Raw genomic sequence first — 25,181 nt, 5'->3', positions numbered from 1 at the left:
AAAGCTCTCCTCACACCACAGTTCTAGGTGGACCATTGGCTCTGTTTTGGAGGTGAGGAACTGGAAATACGGGGCAGGGAATGATTTGCCAAGAAATCTGCCCAACAGCAGTGGCAGAGCTGAGGAAAGAAGCCTTAGCAGTTCTGTTACCAGATTATGGTAGTAACTAGCGATTCTCTCCAGTATTACTGACTTGTGTCCCTTGTCTTGATGACAGTTCTACATCTGTGGCCCCATTCCTGTAGTGATTCACCACAAATGTGGCAACTCTTGTCAGCTGGAAACTTACTGGTTGGTTGGACTTTCTGAGCAGTCCCAGGGGATGCCAGATGCCTCTTGCCCACCTTCTCACAGCAGTTATCTACGCAACTGATGTGGGCTTACCTTCTCATCTTAGGTGTGCCACCTTCTTCCCTCAGGAGCTGTGCTGGCTGCAGAGACAAACACTGTAAACCAATTAGTTCACCCTTGTGGCCCATATTGAACCATGCTTATTATTACAAGTATTTATCTATGCCTCAGGGAAAGGAAATGGGTATTTCTTATTTTATGGCTTAATTGATAGGAGCGAGATGAAAACTTGTGTTTGGTGTGGAAGTCCACTGAGCTCTTTTAAAAAAGGATGCATACAGCACTGCATTCATCTTTGTATTTTCAAAATTGCTGTCATTGATTTAATTGCAGCCTTGAGAACTCAGCACTTAGGGTAAGCCTGACCCAAAGGTGTGAGGGTAAGCACCCAGGAAATGAGGGAAGTATAATTATTGATCCATCTATTAAAAAAAAAAAAAAAGGGTAGAAATGGCTTGTGTGGCCTTATGTAAGAACTCTGGCAGGATCAAGGATAGGACCCTATTTTGCAAGATAGTATTAAACTGCTTAAATTGTTGTGACTTCTTTTTTGTGCTCTCTGTGTCTCATTTACACTTTCCAGCCCTTGCAACAAATGGAGCAAGGGTATTACAAACTATCTTACTAATTTCACCAATTTCTATGAAGCAGTTCCATCCAGTGTGCTGAAGGAAATAATGTTTTGTAGGAAAAAAAAAAACATACACACATATATATTTTTATTAAAAAAAAATAAAAATCACAGTGCCAATAGGTTAGAGGTGCCAGTTATGATGAACTAAGGTACCTTTGTTGTGGTAGTCCCTGAAACTTCTCTATGTTTGCATGCAACTTCTTGTACCTCCCAGTGGTTTTGGTACACAATGTTTTAAGGATTTAATAAAAGCAATCTGGAAAGAAATACCAGAAATTCTATTACACATATATAGAGTCCTTTGCCATTTGGGCTGGTAGGGTAGCTGAGAGCGAAAGCAGGTTGTCATCTTCTGCAAAACAATGCTAGCATAGTGCTAGTGATGAGAAGAGATTCTTCACAGATACTTGCAGATAATAGAGGAATAGTGAGACCCAAGGAACTTAAGTGCTTGTCAAAAAATAAAATCACAGTTTGAAAAAAAACCTACATATTTTTCTTTTCCATTTATTTTCAAGATGCAATTATATGAGGTTTGAAACAGCTGAGCTGTGAATACTGATCAAGGAAGGACCCACTCCTGCACCCTGTTTTGAGCTGCCTCTGACACACCATCTTTGTGGTAAATCCAGTCAGTGAGTTAACCTGGCAGAAAATTAGTAACTGGGGAAAAGAAACCAAACTGCCAGGCTGCTGGAGTGTATACGTCAGTATGTCTTTATATGAGCATCAGAGTAGGCACAAAAGATGGGGTGAACTCTGACAGGAAAGAGAAGGATTGCCCCTTTCAATGGCAGTTTACTGTTAGATTGGCTCAGCTTTTTCCTATGACAGCACTGTTAGCAAAATCAAATGAAAAAAAAACCCAAACATTTGACACATCTGACATAATTTTGCAGAGATGGAGCTTGAGGCATGCATGTGATACATGACATTTCACAAAATTTTAACCAGTTGGACTGAAGCTGTAAGCTACTGAAAGTACTTAGAAGATGCTGGACAGCCTTATTTAATGTGTAGCACTTTCTTCCTTACATCTAAATTTTATCAGAAGTCTGGAGTGAGCAATTTTGAGTGCCTGAGTTTCATAAAGGCAGGAATGCTGCATTGTTCCTTTGAGGTTAACTGCTCAAAATTAACTATTTTCTAGTCATTTATGATTTAGTGCCACAAAATTGGTGGGCTTTTTTTCCAGATTAACAAGTAACATTGCCTATGATTTGGGGAATATTTAAAGTGTTTGCTATGCTATGACATGCCTGTCAAGTTTGGTGTGCAACTGTGACTTTGTTAATCAAAAGCTTTCAGATACTTGTGTTTGATATTAGATCATGTTTACACTGGTGATGGTCTAATACTGATTTTAGGATAAGCAAGGTGGCCAAGATTTTCACGCATGGATAATTTTATGCACGATAAGTAGATTTTCTGTGAGTAATCCTGTTGATTGTAATAGGACTATTCACAGCTCAGTATGAGTGTAAATCTTTGTGGGATCAGGCCCTGTGCTGTCATGTGTTCAGCAACACGGAGCATTTAGAAATAATCGTGCAACAAGTCTTAAAGAGTGTTTGTATCGTGTTGTATTTTAAAATGTGTTATTTTTGTGGTCTGTGAACCTTTTCACAATGATTTAGTTTTGGTTACTTTCGTTTTGCAAGTCAGTACATTTTAATTAATTCTTACAAGCACTTGTGTGCTTAATTTCCAAATCTTTTAGCTAGGTCTTATTTTTCTGGGTAGGAAGGATAGATAACTCTATTCAATGTTCTTTATTTAGAGCCATTAAGTAATGTAGTATTCTTTACTTCCAAGGCTTCTGCAGTATGTTAAAAATTGAACTTCAGATATTCTGCAAACCATTTTTTTTTAAATTGGATTATATCCATATTTTAGTAGTGCAAATAAATATATTTTGTGATGTGAAAATGCACATGTTTAGTGGTCTGGTAGGATTTTTAAATGGATGTTAGGAACCTGTCAAATTCTAATTTTTTCTTTCTTTTGGAGATAATTGTGTTGATGGTGGTTTTATTCATGGTAATGCTTAAATATAAGTAGTTTAAAGTATGTTATTAAGCCATGTTGCTCTTTCTTCATTAGCGGTAGGAATTGCAGAATTATTTATGACTTTTTAAATTCCTTTTAGGAAGAAAGCATTTGAGAATCTAGATTTATGTTTTCCTCCTGATCTAAATTTGGCATAGCTGTCAGGTGTCTTTGTGGCAGCTGTAACTTGTTTCGATTGTGTGTGTGCATTGCATTGGTGGAGCAGTTTCACAACACCCTTTAATCTAATCTAACCGCTGACCACAGCTGAAAGAAGTGGTCCTTTTCCCTCCTCCCTGCTTCTTCATTTCTCCTGTACACCTTGCCTGCCTGGTTCCACTGATCCAAAGAAAGCAATGGCTGCCTTTAGTTGCACAGTGCTGTGCTCAACCTGGTGAAGGCAACAAGAAGGTCTAATTGGGGGAGAGATGCAGGGCACTATCCCTTTGGGCAGGTAGCCCATCAATGAGAGAGTGTTTTGCAGCTGTACGATTGAGTGTAGGATTGACTTTTTCTAAACAAGAAAAACCACCAAATGTCCCAGTGAAATGGCCTTTTAGTTGGTTGTTTCCTTATCTGAATTTCGTAAAGGATTTAATATTCACTCTCTGACAGAAGAATGTGAACCTCTTTTAGGAAGGCAGCAATCTAGTGGGGTCTTGTAGCTGCTTTTTATAGGAACTCGTCGACTTAGGTTTTATTAGCAGTGCCAGTAGAACAGCTCTGATTATATAATGATTGGATTTTTTATTTAGCTTAAATGTTTCCAAAATGAATGATACTAAATAGAGAAGGGAAAAAAACCCACAATTCTCTACTAGAATAAGAATGTTCAGTTAGGTAGTTTTGTAGACTTATATTTGTTTAAGTTTACAGTTTGGCACAAATGATCGTAGTATGACCATGGAGGCAAGCTGTAAGAAGCAAAATATGCTTGGGGCTTTCCCCAGATTGCTTTTTTTAAAAGGAAAAAAAAAAGTTTATTGTGTGTTGCACTAGTAGCCTTTATATAGTTTATTGTTTGGACCCTGCATACGCTTAGTCTCCCAAAGGCTGTTGGGGGAGCAAGGATGTGGTAGGAGTATACTCCGCTGTATATCCTGTAGCTTGAGGTATTTGTTCATTAGGAATTTTGTCTTGTCTTGCCTTCAATGAAAACACAATTCTCAAAATATAGAACTAAAATTATGTCATTGGGGTACTTCAGGTGTAAGGTTACCCTGAAATCATCTAATACCTTAAATTGAGCTCAATCAGCTTTTGTGAGGGGAATCTTGGAGGTAGATGTTTTCATCAGAACGATACCAAGTTGCTAAATGCATGTTAGAATTCCTGGTGAGCATCCTGGCTCTTCTGTTTGGGTGGTTGAGTTTTGAAAAATGTAGTTCAAGGGAGTTTATAGCACTATTTCTTTGTCAAGTCTTTGTTAGAAACCTTCAGAAGGAACTAAGTTTTAACACAGAAAATTAAAATTTCAACAAATTTTACTTTCCTGTTTTCCTCAACCTTCTTTTACTCTATGTTGCCTTGGAAGAGCAAGAAATTATTGTAGGAAAGATATGGAGTCAGATATGGATGTAGAAAGTAATGAAGCTTTTGAATGCTTTAAAAAGAGACAAAGTCTTAAATTGACAAAGACTTGCAGCAAATTGTATACAAATATAAAAAGTCTATTTTACTTTAAATGGAGCAAACCCATTAAAATAGTTCTGTTCTACAAATTGATATTAAAATACAAATAATGTTAATATTTTGCCTATCTTATTAATCCTTCAGCATAGTTTCCTTTTTCATATCTCATAAATAATCTTTTAAGTCCCAAGTACATAAACTCAACCCAATACTGCCTGTTTGAATTTTATTTTTAGAGTGAGCACAATTAGTGTCTCTGAGTACTTGCTCATTAAATTAAACAATGCTTTACTACTTGCTTAAGAAAGGAAGGGAGTAAAGAGGCTAACCCTTACCCATCACAAAGTGGAGAAAAAGAGCTGGACCACGTGCTGGCTAACAAGTTTTGCCACTTTGCTTCAGGGGTTCAGTTCAGCTTTGCTTCGTAGCAGGCTCCATCCCAGCAGACTTTTTAAAATCCTTTAATGTTTTGATTTGATTGTATTTTTTTTCCTGGATTTGAAAGGTCGTCCTGCTTTTCCTTTTGTATGTTTTAGTTTAAATGGCTGTTTCTTTAATTAGGAATATTGTCTTTACCACTTAGCTCTCCAACTTACCGCACCAATAATCTCTGGAAAAACTGATGTCAGGGTTACTGAAATGAATAGTTCTGAAGTACTGCTGTAGGGTTTGGCATAGCAGCAGCAGTTTTTGAAATGAAGCAACATGGTTCACTGGCTGTGGATGTTCTGCAAGCAGCTGTGGAGCACTGTGTGAAAAGAGGTGGTACTGCGAGAGCTTTTTGAGTCTGAGACCGTTTCTGTGTAGTCCCTCCCCTTTCCCTCTCTCCTCCCCTGAAATGTGTACCTGCCCAGGAAGCTCTGCCTGTAGACATCTATCCTGACACTGTACCAGATTCAGATATGATTCAAGATCATGACTGGAAAACAACTCAAATGCTTTCAGTTGCATGACTGTTTCTAAGTCAGGTTGAGAGAGAAAAAGTTTCCATATCCTTGGCAGTTGAGAGCACTAACAAGACCAATAAATACCAGTGCACCTCCAGCTTGTCTTCTGGGCAGCTGCAGTATCTCACTGGCTGCCCTAAGATTGTGTGTGTCGTGAGTCTTCCCATTTCTTGGTGAGAGCAGCAGGCTCTTTTGCACTGTTAAACACTCAATCTCTGTCTGCGTTTGCCTGCCTACCTTCCTGCCAAAAAATAGCTTTAAATCCAGGATTTCCCCAATTCATACCTAATTTCAGAGTGATAACAGCAGTACCCTCCATGTGGAACAACCTTCTGGGCTGTTCGTGTCAGTGGCTTGCTCAGACAGATTAGGGCCACCGAGTTCTCACACTTGATACAGTTTCTTTCTCCCTTTAATGGGTGTGTGAGTATCTTGAGTTCTTGTATTCTAGTCCCTGTCCACCTCATTCCTGTAAAGAATCTGTAGTGAGTTTATGCTGTTGTATTTCTATAGCGTGGAACAAAAGCATAGTAAATTGCAGTCTGTGTGAGATGTACACTGAGTATGGATTAACTCAGTATGAAGACTGAAATGAGTAAATATATCTGCTTGTTTTACTTGGAGTCTGTCTTTCAAACCACATATTTAAAAGGCCCTACCTAAGAAACCAGTCTTAACCTCTGCGTCATCTCATATCAAATAATAGCTCCATGGGAGACAGTCTTAAGAACTTCAGTTCCTTCTCATGTTTCTTACTTGGTACAGGTTATTCCACACCAATCCTTATTTTCTTCTTTTAGAATGTTGTTGAAACATCTCTCTGGGAGATCTGCATTGGTGGAGAAAATACAGCCTTAGTGCTGTGCCAGGTCGTATTTTTTCTTGTTGATACTATTGCTGAGACACTATCAGTATAGTTTCCCAGTTATCTCCAAAGAATACTTCATGAATTTTATGAAGTTTGCAGGTGACTGTGTGGCATGCTGGATGTGCATTTTCACTTGAAGACACATGAAAACTCATTCTTTACTATAAAGTGGAGTAAACTTGGGAGCAAATTTGTCAGCACTGCCTGAGGTCACTTGGGGCATTAAGGAATTGTTGCCTGAGTTTGAAGACATGCTGTGGAAATCAAGAGTAAGAGTACAAACTGCTTTGTGTTAGAATTGCAGAATAACAAAAAAGGGCAAATAGCAAACATAAATGTTCTGAACAGAATTTTGCCTTCTGTTCTCCTGTCACAGGCTTTTTTGGTCTATAGAATGTGCTTTTTATGTAGGAAGGAAAAATACTAAAAATTTTGGTGACATTGTCATATATAAACAGGTGTAGCTTGGTGACTCTGTCCTCACTTCCAGCAGAGGAAAGCTTTCCTAAAAAAAAAAAAATTAAATCTAATTGGCTGTAAAGGGTCTTTCTTTGGTATGTCTCTTACAAATTTGAAACTCAGAGGAGTCAGACCATGCTGTCTGTCAGCCTTCCTAGGATATGTTCAGAAATGCAGAATCTCTTGGGAGAGGATAGGGCCAAATGTTCTTTCACTTCTGAAATGAGTTGCCACCAGAAAGTGTTAATGGGCTTTTTTTTTTTTTTTTTTTTTTTTTTTTTTTTTTTTAATTTGTTGGGATGTCTGGTGGGTTGGTTTGTTTCTTTGTTGGTTTGGTTTTGTGGGGGTTTTTTGAAGAAATTCAGTGAATTTTACTTTCAGAAAGTTAATAACTAACAGTAGTATTTGAAACAAAGTATAGTGTAGAAGAACCTTGAGATCTCTTTCAGCTGTTTCTGCTGGTGGCTTGCATTCCTACTAAGTATTCTAGAATCTCACCCAAGGAAAGACCACTATTTGTTTTGTGGTCTCAGTGTACTTTAGTACTAACAAATCTTCGTGAATGTGTAAGGTACACCAAGAGTATTCAGAAGTTTTTCCTGTGAAGAAAATGCTTTGAAATGTGATCACATGGATCAAACTGAAAAGTAAACATTTCATGTCCTTTTGTGTGATCCAGCCTTTTTACACGTTGGCAGGTTGTTAAACTGGCAGAGTGATGTAGTGGTGCAGTTCTGCAGGATGCTGGTCCTGCCAGTTCTAGGCAGAGCGACTTGATCTCTTTGATTATGAGTTGTCATTGAGAGCTACAGGGAAAGAAGCATAGCCTCTGACTTGAAACTTGAATGGAGATGAAGCATTTCACCATGCTGCATGCCTAGGGGACAGAAGTCAAAGCTGATGACTAACAATATACCAACATCCCATCCACATTGTAATTGTGAATAAATCAAAATCAAAGGTGCTGTTGCTATACCTGTCCTGTGCTTGGGCTAGGCCTGCTGTATGTTGTCCAGCTCTGCTGTGCCTCTGCTCCCATCTCTGTGTCTGCTGTAGCCTTTGGATAGCCTTTGCCCTTCAGCTTTGGGAAGAGAGAGGGATGGAAAAAGCATGATTCTCTCTGTGAGTCTGTCTGAAGGAATAGACCAGAGCACTGTGGAATGGGTTGGAATTATGGGCCTGGGGAATGGGATGGAGGAGACTGGCTGCTGTGGTTGGACATTGAGTATACCAAGGAGATGAAAAGTCTTAGGACTGTCTTGCAGATTTAATAATAAGTACAGTGAGAAGATGCTGCCACTTCCAGCTTCACAGGTCTGCCACCCTGCATTAAAAAGCAATTAATAATGTCATGACACTTGTTGGAATATTATGATTTTATATCTATCTGTGTACCATAAGTCAATGTCATGATATTGTCGTTCATGACTGGAACTCGTGTTTCTTGACTAATGGTTCTGTTGAGTGAGTATGAAAGTGAATACCTTTTTTTATAAACTGATTTGGCCTCTCTAAAGTCTTTAGTTGACATACACCTTCAGCCAAAAAGTTGTGTGTTTCCAACCCTCTGCTGTGGGCAGGGTCACCTTCCATTAGACCAGATTGCTCAAATTTGGCTGCATCCAAATCTGGCCTTGGGCACTTCCAGGGATGGAGCATCCACAGCCCCTCTGGGCCACCTGTTCAAGTATCTCACCACACTCACAGTAAAGAATTTCTTCCTAATATTTTCAGTTTGAAACCCTTACCTCTTATCCTATCACTATACTCCTTGATAAAGAGTCCCTCCCCATCTTTCCTCCAGTCTCCTTCAAAGTTCTGTAAAGCCGCTGTAAGGTCTTCCTGGAGCCTTCTGTTCTTCAGGCTGAACAACCCCAACTCTCTCAGCCTGTCCTCATAGAGATGTTACAGCCCTCTGAGCGTATTTGTGAGCTTTCCCTGGATGCACTCCTACAGGTCCATGTTCCTTTTATGCTAGGGACCCTGGAAATGAACACTATAGTCCCAGTGAGAGTCTCATGACTTTGGAGTAGAGGGTCAGAATCTCCTTGCTCACCCTGCTGGCCACACTTCTTTTGATGCAGCCCAGTTTTCTCTCACTTGTAGATATTAAGATAATCCAGCAGCTACAGTATGCCTTGGGGTATCAGCAATGAAAGGGCACTTAACGGACAAGGAAGTAGGGAGAGCAGGACCAATATGAAAGAGGCATTTGTAAAAGACAGTCAAAATGGAAAAAGGGAACAAAGTTAAAAGGGCACACAGGGTAAAACCAGTTTTCCAAGGAATAGGAAGGAGGAATGTGATTTAATTACCAGATTTTTGCCAGTAATCCCAAGGCACTTGGATTTGAAACTTTTTGTTTGAGGGTGTTCAATTGTGTGTACACGTGCATGTGTGTGAAAGGAGAATCTTTTAATATTGAACCAAGGTATCAAACTCTTTGCTTCTGTTTGGATGTGAGTTTTAGGAGTGCCTGTGTGTATGCTGAGGACTGAGTGAGTTCTTATAAAATGCTATTAAGTAAAGACTTCTAAGCAAGAGAACCAATTGTGGATGTTTACTATTAAAACTTTCTTTGTAGGTTATTGCACTTAAGAATGAACATTGAAGACAAGCTGGGAGGATTATTTCTTAAATGTGGTGGCATAGACCAAATGCAGTCATCCAGGGCTATGGTAGGGATGGGTGCAGTATCTGACCAGTCTGGAGTATCGGGAGAACGGCAAGAATCAGTGCTTCAAGATCGGACTATGGCGCACCAAGAAATTCTCGCGACAGATGAAGTGTTACAGGAGAGTGAACTTCGACAGCAGGAGATGATTTCTCATGATGAACTCATGGTCCATGAGGAGACGGTAAAAAATGATGATGACATGGATACGCAAGATAGACTTCCTCAAGGGCTGCAGTATGCTGTTAATGTCCCTGTAAGCAATTTCTTTGTGAAATATTGGAGAAATTACTAGGAAGTTTGATCTGGTAGTCTAATCCTACTCTGGCAAGAATCTATTAATTGCTTGTTTAGATTCTGATACGTAAAAATATTTATGAATGGATGCTATTTATGAAAATGCCTTTTGCCTCTGGCTGTGGATAGATTTTGCCAATTAAGTTATAATCTTTTAAGTATCTGTTTTATGCATATTTTATAAGCAGGCTGTTACTATAGAATTAATGCGTTAAAATGTGCTCTTTTAAATATATTTAATGTTCAAGGGTAACTACAAACCAGAACAAATAGCGTTATTAGAAGGAGCATACTGGCTATGCCTTTCATAGTGCTATTTAGTTTCTTTTGCTATAGGAAGCATCTTGTATGTTTGCAAAGTATGTGGACGCTTAGCAATTGCATTCACACTGCAGGTTGGACTGTGACACTTCATACATGACCATAAATATGCCCCTCCTCGATACCCAGTAGAAGGTGTACCTCAGCATTCCCAAAGAAATTATAGATGACTTCCTTTTGAAAACAGAGCATCTGTTTCAACATCATCACTGCTACCCTTCAAACATAGAGGATAATTACCAGGACTTTAAAAGTAGATAGACTTATCCACGAAGAATAATTTCCAGAAAGGTAGCATTATTAAAACACTACTCTGCTAGCTCTAGATCAGGTGGTTTAGGTGTTAGAAAAAAAAAATAATCTGAGTTTCATGCTTTTTATTAAAGTTTACAGATGAAGAAAATTTTTTTTGAGAAAAACTTCATTAGTACTGTTTTTTTTTTTCTTGAAGAATACTTCTGTCTTAAATATATAATAAACGATTCTGTTAAATACTGCATTGACAACAACACGGACTAAAGTAAATTAGGTATGAAAAAGCTGAATGGTTTTACAGATGGAAGTGATTTTAATATAAGAACTGATCTCAAAATCACCACAGGTCAGAAGGAGAACAGACCTTGGGAGATGAACGAAAGGATACATCAAAATGTCACTGTAGAAATTAACTATGCCCTTTTTATTTACGATTCTTACTATTCCTTTCAATTAAATTTCTGAAAGAACGAAGCCACAAGATAATTCCCTCAGAAAAGGTTTTCTGTTTCAGCAGTTTGTCATCTTCTAAAATTGAAAAATTGCTTTTCTGTAGTGAGAACCTTACCTGAAACTGGCACTTGGTATCTTAACAGATCAGTGTAAAGCAAGAAATTACCTTTACTGATGCATCTGAACAGCAGAAACGAGACAAAAAACAAATACGAGAGCCAGTAGATTTGCAGAAAAAGAAGAAAAGAAAACAGCGTTCACCAGCAAAAGTAAGACATTGATTTGGCAAAACCAAGATTAAAAGAACCTGAAGATTTGGTTGACTATGACTAATTTCAGTATCATTTGAAGTAGTTAGGCTGGAAATTGTTTGTTTGCTCAGTAAAGATGCAGTTCTGAAGTTCACCAGAGACCCAAACCAAAACCTGATATAACAGTGTTTTTCTTTGAACTCTCTTTAGCAACGTGAAACCTTGACATATTTTAACATCTGTCTCTCCAGGCAGTTCTCTCTCCAAATATTTTTTTGAAAATTATGACTCAGTAGCTTTGTGGACAATTTATAAATCATTACTCTGTATCTATCTAATAACAGTTGTGCTTTTCTGTGAGACTGATAATTTTATATGCTTCATGCATAGTAGTGAAAAGTTTTTAAAAAGAACTCTAAAACAGTAGTTTTGAAAATTCTAAAAAGTTTACTAATCTATATAAAACAATTTACCAGTAGGGAATATTTCTGTGGTCATAATCATCTTCATTTATGTATTTATTTATATCAAAAGATTATTACCATAGCTGCTGGTTTGTTACTTCAAAATTTGTTTTGTAGATCCATTCATGAAGAATACGTATCCCTGTATGTCTGAAAACAATTTTATATTACTGAGACACATTTCAGATAAAACCAGAATCATTTCACCTCACGAGGTAGCAGTGTTGTATCTGCTAGTAATTCCCCAAATCATTATTAATCTTCAGACTTAAACCAGAGCATATACAGGCTGCTCTGGTAGGCAAAAATCAGTTACGTATATTATCTTACAGCAGCATTAAAATAAGCCTACTTTGAAATCAATGCAGACTGAGGAAGTCACCTTAACAGCAAGAAATAATTGATTCAAGAAAGAGTCCAAACCCCCCCTTTTTTTTCATCCTCCTCAATGTACTGTCAGATCAGGTTGCACTTGTAGTATTCTTGGAAAGTTGGGAAATTGTTTCAGATTGGATGTGGAAGCAAGTTCCAAATCCTGTGCATCAAGATACTTCACCCTTTAGTAGAAAAAGGGAGGTACAGGTTGAATAGATCCACAGATCACTTCCATGGAAACATGGCAAGGTAGGAGAGGCACGTGTGTCTCTCTTTACAGACATGTACTTGCATGCTTCCTTTAATCTTCCAGTCTGTCAGTGTTAGTCTTTTGAGATGACAAGATTGAAAAATGATCAGGAGAATCGTTGAACAGGTTCCTTTTCATTCTCTCTTCCTCGTTTTTCGAACCAGTTGGAATAGAAAGGCAGAAAGAAGCTGAAGGCCTGACATAGGTGAGAGCCTACTGCAGTAAAAGTTAGTGCTCCCAGTGTAATGGGGTGGATTTTCCATCCAACAATAGCTGGGACTTTGACACATGGAAGTCAATTAATATACTGAAACACTCTGAATTTTATGTTGTAGTTATGTTATGTAGTCATCATACAAATAAAAAGTCATTAGCATTCATGAATTCTGTCTACATTTCCCCCTCCCCCCCACCCACACATGCACATGTACACACACACACACGTGTGCACCCACACATGCACAAGCTTTTTGTTGCTTTATTAGGAAAACTGCACTGACAGAGTTAATTTTCTTCATTTAATAGATGGAGCAATGAATAGATGCAGTAGAAGAGCCCAAGTTTAGGATAACCATGAAATGAAGTGTATTTGCTGCACCATTGCTTAAAAATTTCAGTCAAATATCTTAAAAGCATTTAACAATCTGTGTTTAAACTTGTTTTAAATAAACAGTCAGTGTTTCATTAGCTGTATGTTGTTACAGAACAGTTGTTATAATTGTCTCTATCTGTGACTTACTGGAGCTGTAACATATCAACCTTACAAACGTATGAATGTGCTTGTCCTTCAGAGTGAATGCACAAGAATTTGTTAGCTCGAGACTTTCACTCTTGCTGAGTTTTGAAGCAGCAGAATTAAAAAATGTTTAAGTAGATCCTACAGTATTTGCTTCTATTGCAGAGGTACTCTTTCAGTTATTGACTCTCTTTCTCATCACTGTCATTATCATAAAACTTAAAGCATTATAGCTAATCAAATTGCAGATGCGCTACCTAGCAGCTTTTATTTTTTGTTAATAAGAAAGGTCTAAACTTGTTTTATTTAAGGTTACTTAAGCTCTTTATAGTTCTGCTTACAGTTAAGTAAGGCTTTTAGAAATGTAATTTGTTTACTGATTTTCTTACTCTCTTGCCAGAGATATTAGAGAGTTTGGGTTTTGCTGATTTGCTTTTTGACAAATTAGAGAAAACCTGTGATAAGCTTTTTATGGTGCAATTTAAAAAAAAAAGTTTTTTCACCTTTATATTAAAATAGTGGCTTTGTTTGACAGCAAAGCAACTGAGTATGGCAAGTTGAATTTGTCAAGGAGATAGTCTAATGTATATCAAGTGAACAATACTTTATTGAGTAAAAAACTTGCAAAGGGAGAATAATAATGCTATTTCCTTGGTTGTCTGGCTTTGGGGTTTTGTTTTTAAAATACAATTTTGCCTCTGAGACTTGTTATTACATAGATGTAGATAATTTGTATGACTATCCTGGGTAATTTTTAATGCATTTAAAGTTATGATTTTAGAAAAGAAAGTAACTTTTCATTTTTGATGTAAAATATGATTATACCACAGTTCAGTAGCCAGAGGTGATTTGGTTACTTTGCGTCCTTTCCAACAGATGGACAAAGTAAACAGTAGCACATAATGTGACTCAGCTGCAAATAGAGGAGCTCTGAGCTGATTTTCCTTGAGCTACTTTTGTCTCTGTCTTGTTGAAATAGCTCTTAATACACAAGACACAAGTTGGATTGGACTGCAATTGGAACTGTATATTAAGAGCTTAACACATAGCTTTGTAGAAATTAGCATTGTCTAACTTGAAATATTTAAATTTTCTGCATCAAAAAATGTTGTGTTTTTTTTTTTTTTTGTAGTTAATAAGACATCTTTAGAGGGTAGTGTGAGAACAAATTTTACTCTTTTTAAAATAGATCCTTACAATAAATGAGGATGGATCACTTGGTCCGAAAACCCACAAATCTCATGTTTGTGAGCATTGCAATGCTGCCTTTAGAACCAACTACCATTTACAGAGACATGTCTTCATTCATACAGGTACTGCTTGACTTCAAATTTGTCTTTTCTACTATGTAAAGAGTTGTTTACTTATGTTAAAAATGTTTTCAGCTCTATGCGAATTTCAGTTTTAAGAGTGTAGCCAACTTGGCATCTAAGCCTAGCGATTCCATGCACCAAAGTGTCAAAAGAATACCAGAAAAAAAATAATCATCGTATGTTTAATAAACTGAAAACCTAATTGTTACAAGGTTTCTTTTCTTTCTTTATCAGAAAGTAATGGGTTGACTTGTAGCCTAAGTGCCAAAATTGACCCCTTTGTAAAATGTGCTCTGGCTGCTTATTTGCCTCTGGTTCGGAGAAGTGACAAAGGTACTTACCATTATCATAGCTTGCCAGTATCCTGAATGCAGTGATATGCCAGCATCGTGGTTGATCTTGTTCATGAGGAAATTACAGCCACTTCAGATCAGTCTTCTGTGCTAGTCTTAATGTGACCCTTAGGATCATGGAAAGAATTCTGCAGTTCATATACTCAGTAAGGCAAATGTTTTCTTGGTATTGGAGTATTTTTGGAATTCGCTCAGATGCTGGGGTTTTTAATAGACAATTTAATAGTCCTCAAAAGTAGTTATCAGAAACAACAGTGTGTAGTTATTAACTTATGGATGTGGAATTATATTGTTCAAGGTGAAAAACCATTTCAGTGCAGTCAGTGCGACATGCGTTTCATACAGAAGTACCTGCTACAGAGGCATGAGAAGATTCATACTGGTGAGTATAGTGCCTTGAGTATCATTACTGGTGTGCTTAAAAACTGTTTCCCCACTCAGGCAGCGTTTCTGGTAATAAGTATGCAGCCTAAATCCCTGTTGTAGTTTGGTTTAAATTAACAGATGTTATAAAACTTGAAAAAAAATAAATCACTTTTGTGCTTTCAACTTGCTCCACTTTTCTTTGGCTGTTAAAGTCAGTATAAACTCTAGTTTAATCTGAAAGGAGTATTCTATGAATAACCCCAGAGTAGCAAATCCTGAAGTTTGTGCATTCATGCAAGTCAAGGTTTGTTAAGCAATTCTATCTTTAGTTGTATGAAGTTAATTCAGACAGTGGGAACTTCCAAATTACATTTCACTAGATTTATTTATTTATTTATTTGTTTAGGAATTTGATGGAAAAGTGCCAGGACTAAAATGGCCAAAATGCCTAACCCCAAAGGTATTAGTATCAGCTTTACTTTTCCCCTCTGCCCCCCCTCCCCTTTTTTTTTTGTTCTTTTTTGTTAAGGTTTAATTCAGAATTGTTTTAAAAATAAGAGCCTTAGTTGAAAAGTATGTGATATAGGGCAAATAAGGCCCTAAGTTTTAAGCCAAAGAGAGTTAAAGTTTGTACATGTTTATTTTTTTTATCTTCTTGCACCACACAAAACCACATTCTTTAACAGGTTTGGCTTCATTGGGTTTTTGGCATTTTGGTGCATGGCCTTTCAATCCCTCTTCAAATATTTTGTAATATGGTCCTTTTGGACTAGATGCCAATTTCTCAGCCTCTTTTTCAGAAAAGCAGGGCTGGTGAACGTGCACAGTGTTTCTTGGCTGTAGCATTTAAATGGATATGAAAGCTACTAACATGCAGTGCAGTGTGTGCATGTGTAAGAGAAAAAAACTCCACAAAATGAATTTTCAGAGCAGTGTACAGGGAGTTACATGCACAAATGCCCTGTTGTTTATGGGATTTTTGTATCCTAGGTTGCCATGAGTCCAGACTAAGTAGGTTTCCTTCAGCCAGTCAGCCACAGAAGAGTCTTCCATTCTTCTGTCCAGTGTCTTTGTTCTGCTCCTAGTCTTTCCTCTGGCTCTGAATTGGTGAACCATGCTGCCTCCACTTTGTGCAGATACCATTCTTGAAAAGAATGCTCATTCACTCTCTTCCATCTATCTGCCCACCCTCTCCCCCCAAAAAGGCAAAAATTTTAAGTGCAGTCTTAACATTTTTTAGAAATTTTTGTTTTGTTTTGTTTTTTTAATGAGGATTATTCCCTGTACGTGGCTTTGAAAATGAAAGTCTGGGCAATGTAGTTAATTCAGTATTGATGGCAAATATTTTATAAATGGATTTAATTTTCTTTTAAAATTCAACTTCTAGCTTTAATGAGAATTCTGTGTTGATTGTAAGCTTTGAAGGAAGGGAGGGAGGGAGTGGTGGTGGTGGGGCTGCAGGTTTCTTGCCAATTCTGACATATACAGGCCTTTGTTAAGCAAAGAAAAGGGTGCCTTTTAACAAATTGACCATATTGTTATCTGACTTTTTAAGGTAACTGTTTTCCTCCTTTCCTCAGCATCCTGAGATTTAGTTTGGTTATTTCTCATAAAACTGAAGATGGTGTTTCGTTTAAATTGGTGAATTGTGGGGGTCTTCCTTGGTGACAACTAGCAAGTGGTTAGGAGAAAACATCCAAGACCCAGCTTCCAGGAGTGGAAAAAAGTTTTTTTGAAGTCCGTTTAGTTAGCAAGTATTTGACTAGTGCTTAATCTTTGGCTTGGCCCCGTTACAGTGTAGCTAATTGGCATTCTACATACCTGTCTGTGCTTTCACAGCTATGTGACAACAGTCACTACTGGGCCTTTAGCTGTCTGTAGCATTACTCTTGTTGTTCAGGACTGCATAACTGAACCCATCTAGAGAAGCTGAATTTCCAGCTTGCTTCTCTCACCAGAAAATGGGCAGTGGTTCTGTTTTGCTTTGGAAGTAAAGGAAAGCTCTCTTTGTATTATTCATACTCTTTTAAGAAATCTTCCTTATAAATTCAATACTGTATTTTTTTTAATTTTAATTTTGCATTTTTATGTCTGTGAATGACCACTTATAGCACTAGCTTTTGTGCTAAAGAAAGACAATGATAATACTGAGAATCCCCATTTTATACCAGTTACAAGCCATGAATTTATAGGTGCTCCAGCTAGCTCCAGCATGATACGAATTCAGTTCTCTGAATCGCTTCTTCAAATGAAATGTTACAAGGGAGTTAGGAATCAATCAGTGAACAGCCTTATTCTGTGTAAATAATTAAATAGTTGCATCTAAAAGCAGACACTGCATTAATATAAAATTCACTTACTAGAGATAATTGTATGTAGAGGAGGGCAGCAGGGCTGGAACCCTGCTGCTAAACTTGTCACTGATGATACAGAAAATCACCATTTCAGTTGTAAGAGATGGAAGAGTCATTGGTACACAAATATTTTCATATTTGGAGTTTACTAGGTTCACAAAGATGATGAATGTTATTTGTTTTTTCTTTTCCCCAAATATGTCTTTCTTTTTTGCTTAGAGATATTTCTATACACCTTACCCACTCAGGCATTCATATGTCCTAATTCTGTAACCCACCCTATGTTCCATTTTAAACAGAAGAAATGAGATTACATTAAAAAAAAAATCAACATTGGGGCTAACAATTCAAGCATCATCTTACTCAATCATGTTGCCTTTGGTATTTTATAATTTGTATTTTGCCTGTTTGGATTTTAAAATGCCTGGGAGCTTATAATTGTTACAGCCTTCCTACTGTATTTGTATGACACTTTATAAATGGTTCTACTGCTCAGTTTTATTAGATTTCCAACACAGACACAAAACATGGGCTATTTTTGTAAATAATGTATATAATTATTATATTCTAAAAGTTTTACCTTTTTAAAAAACGTTTTTTACCTCTTTTTTTTTTTTCATTCTACTTCTGATTCTGATTTCAGGAAAATATATCCTGGATTCTCCCTACATTAGCAAGAGGTTGTTATTAATGATGATTTGCAATAGATCTTGTTTGAAAAGTAAAACAAAACTGCAGAAGCCTTCTGAATTTTCAGGCTTCTGCTAGGGAGAAATTATTATAAGAAGCATATCTTCATGTTAATTTTTAATCTTTTTCTAACATTATCTCCCACATAAAGATTAAAGCAAAAATTAAGTATGGTATCAGTATTACAAAGTGTTTCTTAATCTTTCTTCCAGAGTGCTCTGGAGTTATACTGAAAAATAGAATTTTCTGTGTTGGGTTGAGTGATTCAGGGGCAGTGTCCCCAGACTTTTCTTCCTGTTGAGACATAGCCAGAGGTGCCTTGCTACTTACTCTCAGTGTCTCTTAAAGAGCTGAACCTCAGAACCCTCTTTGCCCCAATTTAAGCCTTGAAATGGAAATAGGTAGCTGGGAGAGTCTTCTGCCAGCAAATAGCCAGCTTGAGTAGACAAATGTTAAGGAACTCTGTGGTCATTCATTTACAGAAATGAGTAAAAGGCTGAAGGTAAGTGTATTAGTGAAGTGTTCTGCATTTCCTAATATAGCAGGACAGCTCCTTAGAGGGCTGTTCAGAGCTGCAAGAAGACTAAGCTGCCTTGTTTCTCTGACTTAGTTTTGGCTTCTCTAAGGCTCAGGATAGTTTTTATCTAAAACAGATGCTCTTTTCTCTAAAACAAGCCTAAGTGTGAAAGCAGACTCCCCAGACAACATAAGGAGAGTTGTTTGAAGGGGTGATTTAAAAGAAACACAAAGTAGGATAGCAAAGCAAAGGGAAAGAAAACAAGGATTAAGTAGTTGTCTTTGTAAATGGAAGGGTTCCCATCTATTAAACAGGAACAAGACCTAAATGTCTTGCCTCATCTTTAAAAGTGAAGACAAGGTTTGAAATTTGATTCAGAAAGTCTCAACAGGCTTGGTGCAAGTAAAACACTGTGGTGTTAGGGGTGCCTAATGAATAAAGAGAACATGAGAAATGAAACTCAAGTTTGAAAATTAAGAAATAAGCCAGAGAGGAGGATTTCCTTAGAGACAAGTATGAGAGAGGATTATATGACAGGTGTTACAGTTTAGAAAGGGTGCTGAAAAAAGCAAAATTTTATGGCGATTATTAATAAGCAATAAATGTTAGAAGTTACCCTCCAACTAAATATGAAGGAAGAGTTAGAATACTGAGCTTGTGAGCCTGTGGAAAGAGAATGGATGGAAGCTGAGAGATCCTAGGAGAGGAGATAATTTGATATAGGAGAAAATAAATTGGAATAACTTCATCCAAGAAAGGGATTGACTGAGAAGCCACATGGAGAGGTAAGAATTAAGAGTTGGAAATAGGACATAAGCTTACGAAGACAGAGATTTAGAAATTGCTTGGAATTAAGAAGGTTGAAACTCTGGGCATTAATGATCTGACTAGGATCAAATGTGTCAGTGATACAGACATTTTCCCTTCTAGTTTCTATAAATTCTGGCATCTTATTTTAAGATACTGTATTTCCATTTGTAGAAAAAATGGAATATAGACACTCTTACCATTTAAAATAATAAACCAAAAGTTATTAACGTTTTAATAATTATTAGTAATAATTTAATAAAATTAGTTCATAAAATAATTTTAAAGAATAAAACTGCCTCAGAAAAAGAGAAATAGTCTGCATAATTCTGGAAACAAAAGATAAATAGTTTATATCCCAAAAGTCAGTGCAGTACAGGATGTTGACAGGCACTGCCAAGACAATCCCTGATCTATCAGCTCAAAAGATTTAATAGTAACTCTTATGAGGAAGGATCGCTGTTGTTCAAGGTGCGTTCGCTCAAATAATAGTGAACTTCTGTACAAGAAAAACTAATTTTTTCAATGCACATGGAATTTTTAGGTTTTGTCAGAGAAACCTAGAAAATGAAAACATCAGAGAGAGGATGTAAGGCAGAAGTTAAAAGAAATAAAAATAGTTACTCCATGTTCTGAAAGAATCGTTGCAGGGCTTCTTTGTGATGAAAAATAAAGAAGTGAACTGAAGGTGAGTTCAGGGCAATGGATATTGTCTGAACAAATATTTCATGAAAGTAAAAGACCAAAACCCAACCCAACCAAACAGAAGAACCTGTAAGCATGAAAATGCTGACTCAGCTACAGAAGCATCTTGTTTTCAGCTTATTTTTATCAATAATTTTAAATTAATTATTTTTGTTTAAAAATAAATATAAATTTAAGTTCCAGCCAAAATAGTAGATTTTTTTTTTAATTGTCAGAGCAGTTATTTCAGTTCTACCTACAGATAAGGGGAAAAAATACAAAAGGAAAATTTAAAAATGTTAAATTAAAAGCTTGGAAAATGCATAATTCTCCTGTAGAAAGGATGGGTGTTAGTTAATGAGTTGGTGAGAGAATTATTTTTATACAAATAAAAATATTATATAGTTGAGGAAGGCGATCTTTGCAGTTCTTAATTTGTTAGATTTAAGATAGATAACTTCTACCTTAGAAAGAGGGTAAGAATGTAGTTTTAAAGTTGGTTGGGGTTTTTTTAGTCTAAAAGCTTAAAATAATTTTGAGGCATCAGCTACTGAGTACTGGGAAAATAGTGCTGTGAGCAAGCCCTATGCTGTGTTTCAATTGCAACAGACTAAATCTTCTTTATTACTTGTAATAGAAAATGTAATATTTGATATGGTAATTGTATGGAAGAATGTTGGTTTATTTTTTTGGTTTAACATTTCTGTATGTTCTTCATTAGGTGAAAAGCCATTTCGTTGTGATGAATGTGGTATGAGGTTTATCCAGAAGTATCACATGGAAAGGCACAAAAGAACTCACAGTGGAGAGAAGCCTTACCAGTGTGAATATTGTTTGCAGGTAAGATGACTTTGTGATATCTTTCCCAGTTGAAAAACAAACCAACAGTCAATTCCCAATAGCTCAGACAGGACTTTCTCCAGATGTGGTAGTCATGGACATACAAATAATGAATGCTTTTTTCTTTTTTCTGTGAATGTGGACAGTTTTGTTGCACAAGTAGAGTAGAGTCACAACTGTCTATGCTTGGTTTTATTAATTACTATGCCGCTGTCACTTCATTAGAAATTGGTAGATTGGATGAATTGTCAAGTTAATTTGTTAGTAAAAAGAAACCACAGAATCATGGAATGGTTTGGCTTGGAAGGGACCTCCAAAGGTCATTAGTCCAACCCCTCTGCACCAAGCAGGGACATTCTCCACTAGATCAGGTTGGCCAGAGCCCTGTCGAGTCTGACATTGAATACCTCCAAGGATGGGGCCACAACTACCTCCCTGGGCAACCTGTTCCAGTGTTCAGCACCCTCATGGTAAAGAACTTTTTCTTAATGTCTAACCTAAATCTCCTCTAATTTCAAACCATTGCCCCTCACCCTATCACTACAGGCCTTTGTAAACACGCCCTTTCCAGCCTTCTTGTACTGGAGCTACTTTTCATTCTAATGTATTAATTTTTCAATAATAATAACAACAATAATAATGACAATATTTTGCAGTATTTCTCCAGAACTGACCGTGTGTTGAAACATAAACGTATGTGCCACGAGAACCGCGACAAGAAACCGAACAGAAGTGCCACCAAAGTTGGCTTTTTGCCATCAGAGGAAGATTCTGGTTTCTCCACACCTATGAAAGACAGCTCCTTGCCAAAGAAGAAAAGGCAGAAAACAGAGAAAACAAAATCTGGAGATAAGGAAAGTATGGATAAATCAGAACAGAAGAAGGACAAAAATGACTATTTGCCTTTGTACTCTTCCAGTACTAAAGTAAAAGATGAATACATGGTAGCAGAATACGCTGTTGAGATGCCGCATTCTTCGGTGAGCGGAACGCACTTACAAGAAGCAAATTCTGGAGAAATACACCCACCTAAGCTCGTTCTCAAAAAAGTTAACAGCAAGAGGAGTCTGAAACAGCCACTTGAGCAAAGTCAAACCATTTCACCTTTATCTACATATGAAGACAACAAGGTGTCGAAGTATGCCTTTGATCTTGTGGATAAGCAAAGTTTACTGGACTCTGAAGGTAACACTGACATCGATCAAGTTGACACATTACAGGAAGGGCCCAGTAAACCTGTGCACAGCAGCACTAACTATGATGATGCAATGCAATTTTTAAAGAAAAAGAGATATCTACAAGCAGCTACTAATAACAGGGAGTATGCCTTGAATGTAAGTACCATAGCATCTCAACCTTCAGTAACACAGGCAGCTGTGGCCAGCGTCATTGATGAAACCGCTACAGCCTCAATATTAGATACACAGGCGCTGAATGTTGAAATTAAAGGTAACCACGACAAAAATGTCATTCCAGATGAGGTACTGCAAACTCTGTTAGATCATTATTCACACAAGGCTAATGGACAACATGAGATATCTTTCAGTGTGGCTGACACTGAGGTGACCTCCAGTATATCAATCAATTCTTCTGAAGTATCTGAGGTCACTCAATCTGAGACAGTTGGAACAAGCTCTCAAGCTTCCTCATCAGATAAAGCTAGTATGTTACAGGAATATTCAAAGTTTTTACAACAAGCTTTGGACAGAACTAGCCAAAACGATGCCTATTTGAACAACCCGAGCCTTAATTTTGTGACTGATAACCAGACTCTTTCAACACAGCCAGCATTTCCTTCCATGGAGAAGGTCTACACATCTATACCCGTCAACAGCTTTCGATCGGGAATGAACTCTCCATTAAGAACAACTCCAGACAAGTCTCATTTTGGACTAATGGTTGGTGACTCACAGCACCCTTTTCCCTTTTCAGGTGATGAGGCAAATCATTCTTCTTCCTCCTCCACACAGGACTTCTTGGATCAAGTAACTTCTCAGAAGAAAGCAGAGGCACAACCTGTTCATCAAGCATATCAAATGAGCTCTTTTGAGCAGCCCTTTAGAGCTCAGTACCATGGGGCAAGAGCTGGAATATCATCTCAGTTTAGCACTGCCAATGGACAGGTGAACCTTCGGGGACCAGGGACAAGTGCTGATTTCCCAGAATTTCCCTTGGTGAATGTAAATGATAGCAGAGCTGGGATGAATTCTTCACCTGATGCCACAACGGGCCAGACTTTTGGCTAAGAAATCTTTGTAAATAATATTGGCACTTTAGAACACATTTGTCAAAAGGGGGTTGCTCTGTATAAGATGGAGTTCTGTACAGCTTTTAAGAGCGCTATGTTAAAAGCAAGCTGATATTAGCAAGACCAATAACTGCTTCTTTCTTTTTGTTTGGTTTTTTTTTTTTGGGGGGGTGGGGCTGGGTGTTGTTGGGGTTTTTTGGGTTTTTTTTGTTTGTTTTGGGGTTTTTTGGTGTTTGTTTTTTTTTTTCTTAGTCAGCAGTCATTGAACTGCCTAATGTTGGTGCCCCTATCAAAGGCAGTTTATTATTCACTTGTTTGAATCCAGACAATATTTTACCTTCTATGAAATTTTAAATAAAATCCCCAGGTAAGACTTTGCCCCAGTTTCCTTACTGGTTTCCTTGTACACTTTGGGAGGACAGTTTATTGTCTGATACTATTCATACTGTCATTTCCAAGCTTGTCAGCATAGTCATTGCTCTTCAGCAGGGAATCAACATGTACTAAACACACAGAATAAAAAATAAGTTTGAAAGTCAAGCAAATATGGCTTTAAAAGATGACATTTTCTAGGAAAATAATCTTTCTTCTGTCTCTCTCAAAAACAAGTTTAGAAAATGTGCCCTTTACTCCTGCTTTGCATTACCTTGAGTTGTGTTTGGAAGAAGAAATGGATTCTGATAGACTAACTACTATTTAAAAGTCTAATTAATTTAAAATACTTTAAACACTTTTTTTAAGCAAAATGCCTAACTGCTAAAGCCTTTACTTCATTCCTGAAGTAATGTGTATTTCTTTGTACAGCTGAACCTAGATGTAACTTTTTAATGACTTTTTCATACACAGATATCAAGATTTTGAAATTTTAGTTTAAAATATTCTGTAGGTGACATTCCCGGTTACGTAATGCTTACACAAACTGTGTATTCCAAGATTTAAAAGCTTAGTTGTACCTTCCCCTACGTACTCATGATAATTAACATAGAGCACTTAGTCAACTTGATAGTTTCTGATTTCTCAAAAAATGAAAAAATACTTTTTAGGTTTGACACGGTTGCATCATTTGCATCTCATACAGCTCCAGTAATTCTTTTTGATTTATTTGAGATTGGGTATTTTTAGCTTCTCTAAAAACTGTTTTAATTCTTTGCCTAGGATTTTGGCAATTCAGATTGTTAAATTTATTGAAGTATCCCTGAAAGTTGAAGTGGGCATTCAAATTCCTTATCTTTTTTAGTGTTTGCTTAGTGAAAGTCATTACAACTTTACCAACCAAAATAAAAATAATGCTAGTGAACAGGATTTCTTTGTTTTCCAGCATAGGTGAGAGCAATCCAGAAGTTTTTGTTGCATTTCACAGTATAAATAAACTACAAAGTTTATCCCTGTACCATGAATATGTTTTTTTTAATAGTACTTTGTCTTGAAGTATACAGTATGGTACGATAAGTAGTTCTGTGTGCATTTTTAAGGTGGTAAGATTTGAGTAGCATAACTATTGTGTAGTTTAATTTAACAAGTTACAGGTTTTTGAACTGTATGTTCATTCTATTGCACCTTCCCTAAAGGGACACTGTCTGGTAGTTTAAGGCAGTTTAAGCCTGATGTAGGCTGATTAACCAGGGAAAACAAAACAAAACAAACCCACACACACATGTCTATGTATAGGTATGTATGTATATGGTGATTTTTATTTTAAAAATAGGATTGCATACATCCTCTGACAGCACTATTGCTAGCTGGTATCTCTCAGATGAAGCCATCAGCTAGGAGAAAAGACGTGTTTCAAGGGGCTAAAATACCTCCTGTCTTTTAAGAAAGGACTTGAGCAGGACATACAAGAGTTCCCACCTCTTTGCAAAGCAGTAGCAATATTTTTCTTAATTTTCATTACTAGGAAACCGATCCCACTCTGTCTCTTTTCCCTTACAGTAGCACGATTACAGCACTGACTTCACTTGGTACAGCTGAGGGAGAAAGTGCATTTATTATC

General features: G+C 37.1%; 1 protein-coding gene across 2 annotated transcripts; it reads left to right on the top strand.

Moving 5' to 3' along the window:
• The first annotated feature begins 9,540 nt into the window (after positions 1 to 9,540).
• ZNF148 (zinc finger protein 148) lies at positions 9,541 to 23,195 on the top strand. 2 transcript variants are annotated; one of them, XM_054381127.1, is made up of 6 exons: positions 9,541 to 9,870; positions 11,084 to 11,209; positions 14,206 to 14,329; positions 14,981 to 15,064; positions 20,822 to 20,940; positions 21,597 to 23,195. In XM_054381127.1, exons 1-6 carry the CDS (start codon positions 9,541 to 9,543, stop codon positions 23,184 to 23,186), a joined length of 2,373 nt encoding a protein of 790 aa, XP_054237102.1. In that variant the 3' UTR covers positions 23,187 to 23,195. The 2 variants fall into 2 exon arrangements, with proteins under 2 accessions (XP_054237102.1, XP_054237103.1); XM_054381128.1 differs by lacking the exon at positions 11,084 to 11,209.
• Positions 23,196 to 25,181: the final 1,986 nt, after the last annotated feature.

Source organism: Indicator indicator, chromosome 5 (assembly GCF_027791375.1).
Source record: "Indicator indicator isolate 239-I01 chromosome 5, UM_Iind_1.1, whole genome shotgun sequence".
Classification (NCBI taxonomy): Eukaryota; Metazoa; Chordata; class Aves; order Piciformes; family Indicatoridae; genus Indicator; species Indicator indicator.
This window is presented reverse-complemented; position numbering and strand designations above follow the sequence as displayed.

Coding starts and splice junctions, on each gene's coding strand:
- ZNF148 (XM_054381127.1), top strand. CDS start 9,541: ATGAACATTGAAGACAAGCTGGGAGGATTATTTCTTAAATGTGGTGGC. Junction 9,871..11,083: donor AGTATGCTGTTAATGTCCCT/GTAAGCAATTTC, acceptor GTATCTTAACAG/ATCAGTGTAAAGCAAGAAAT. Junction 20,941..21,596: donor AGTGTGAATATTGTTTGCAG/GTAAGATGACTT, acceptor AATATTTTGCAG/TATTTCTCCAGAACTGACCG.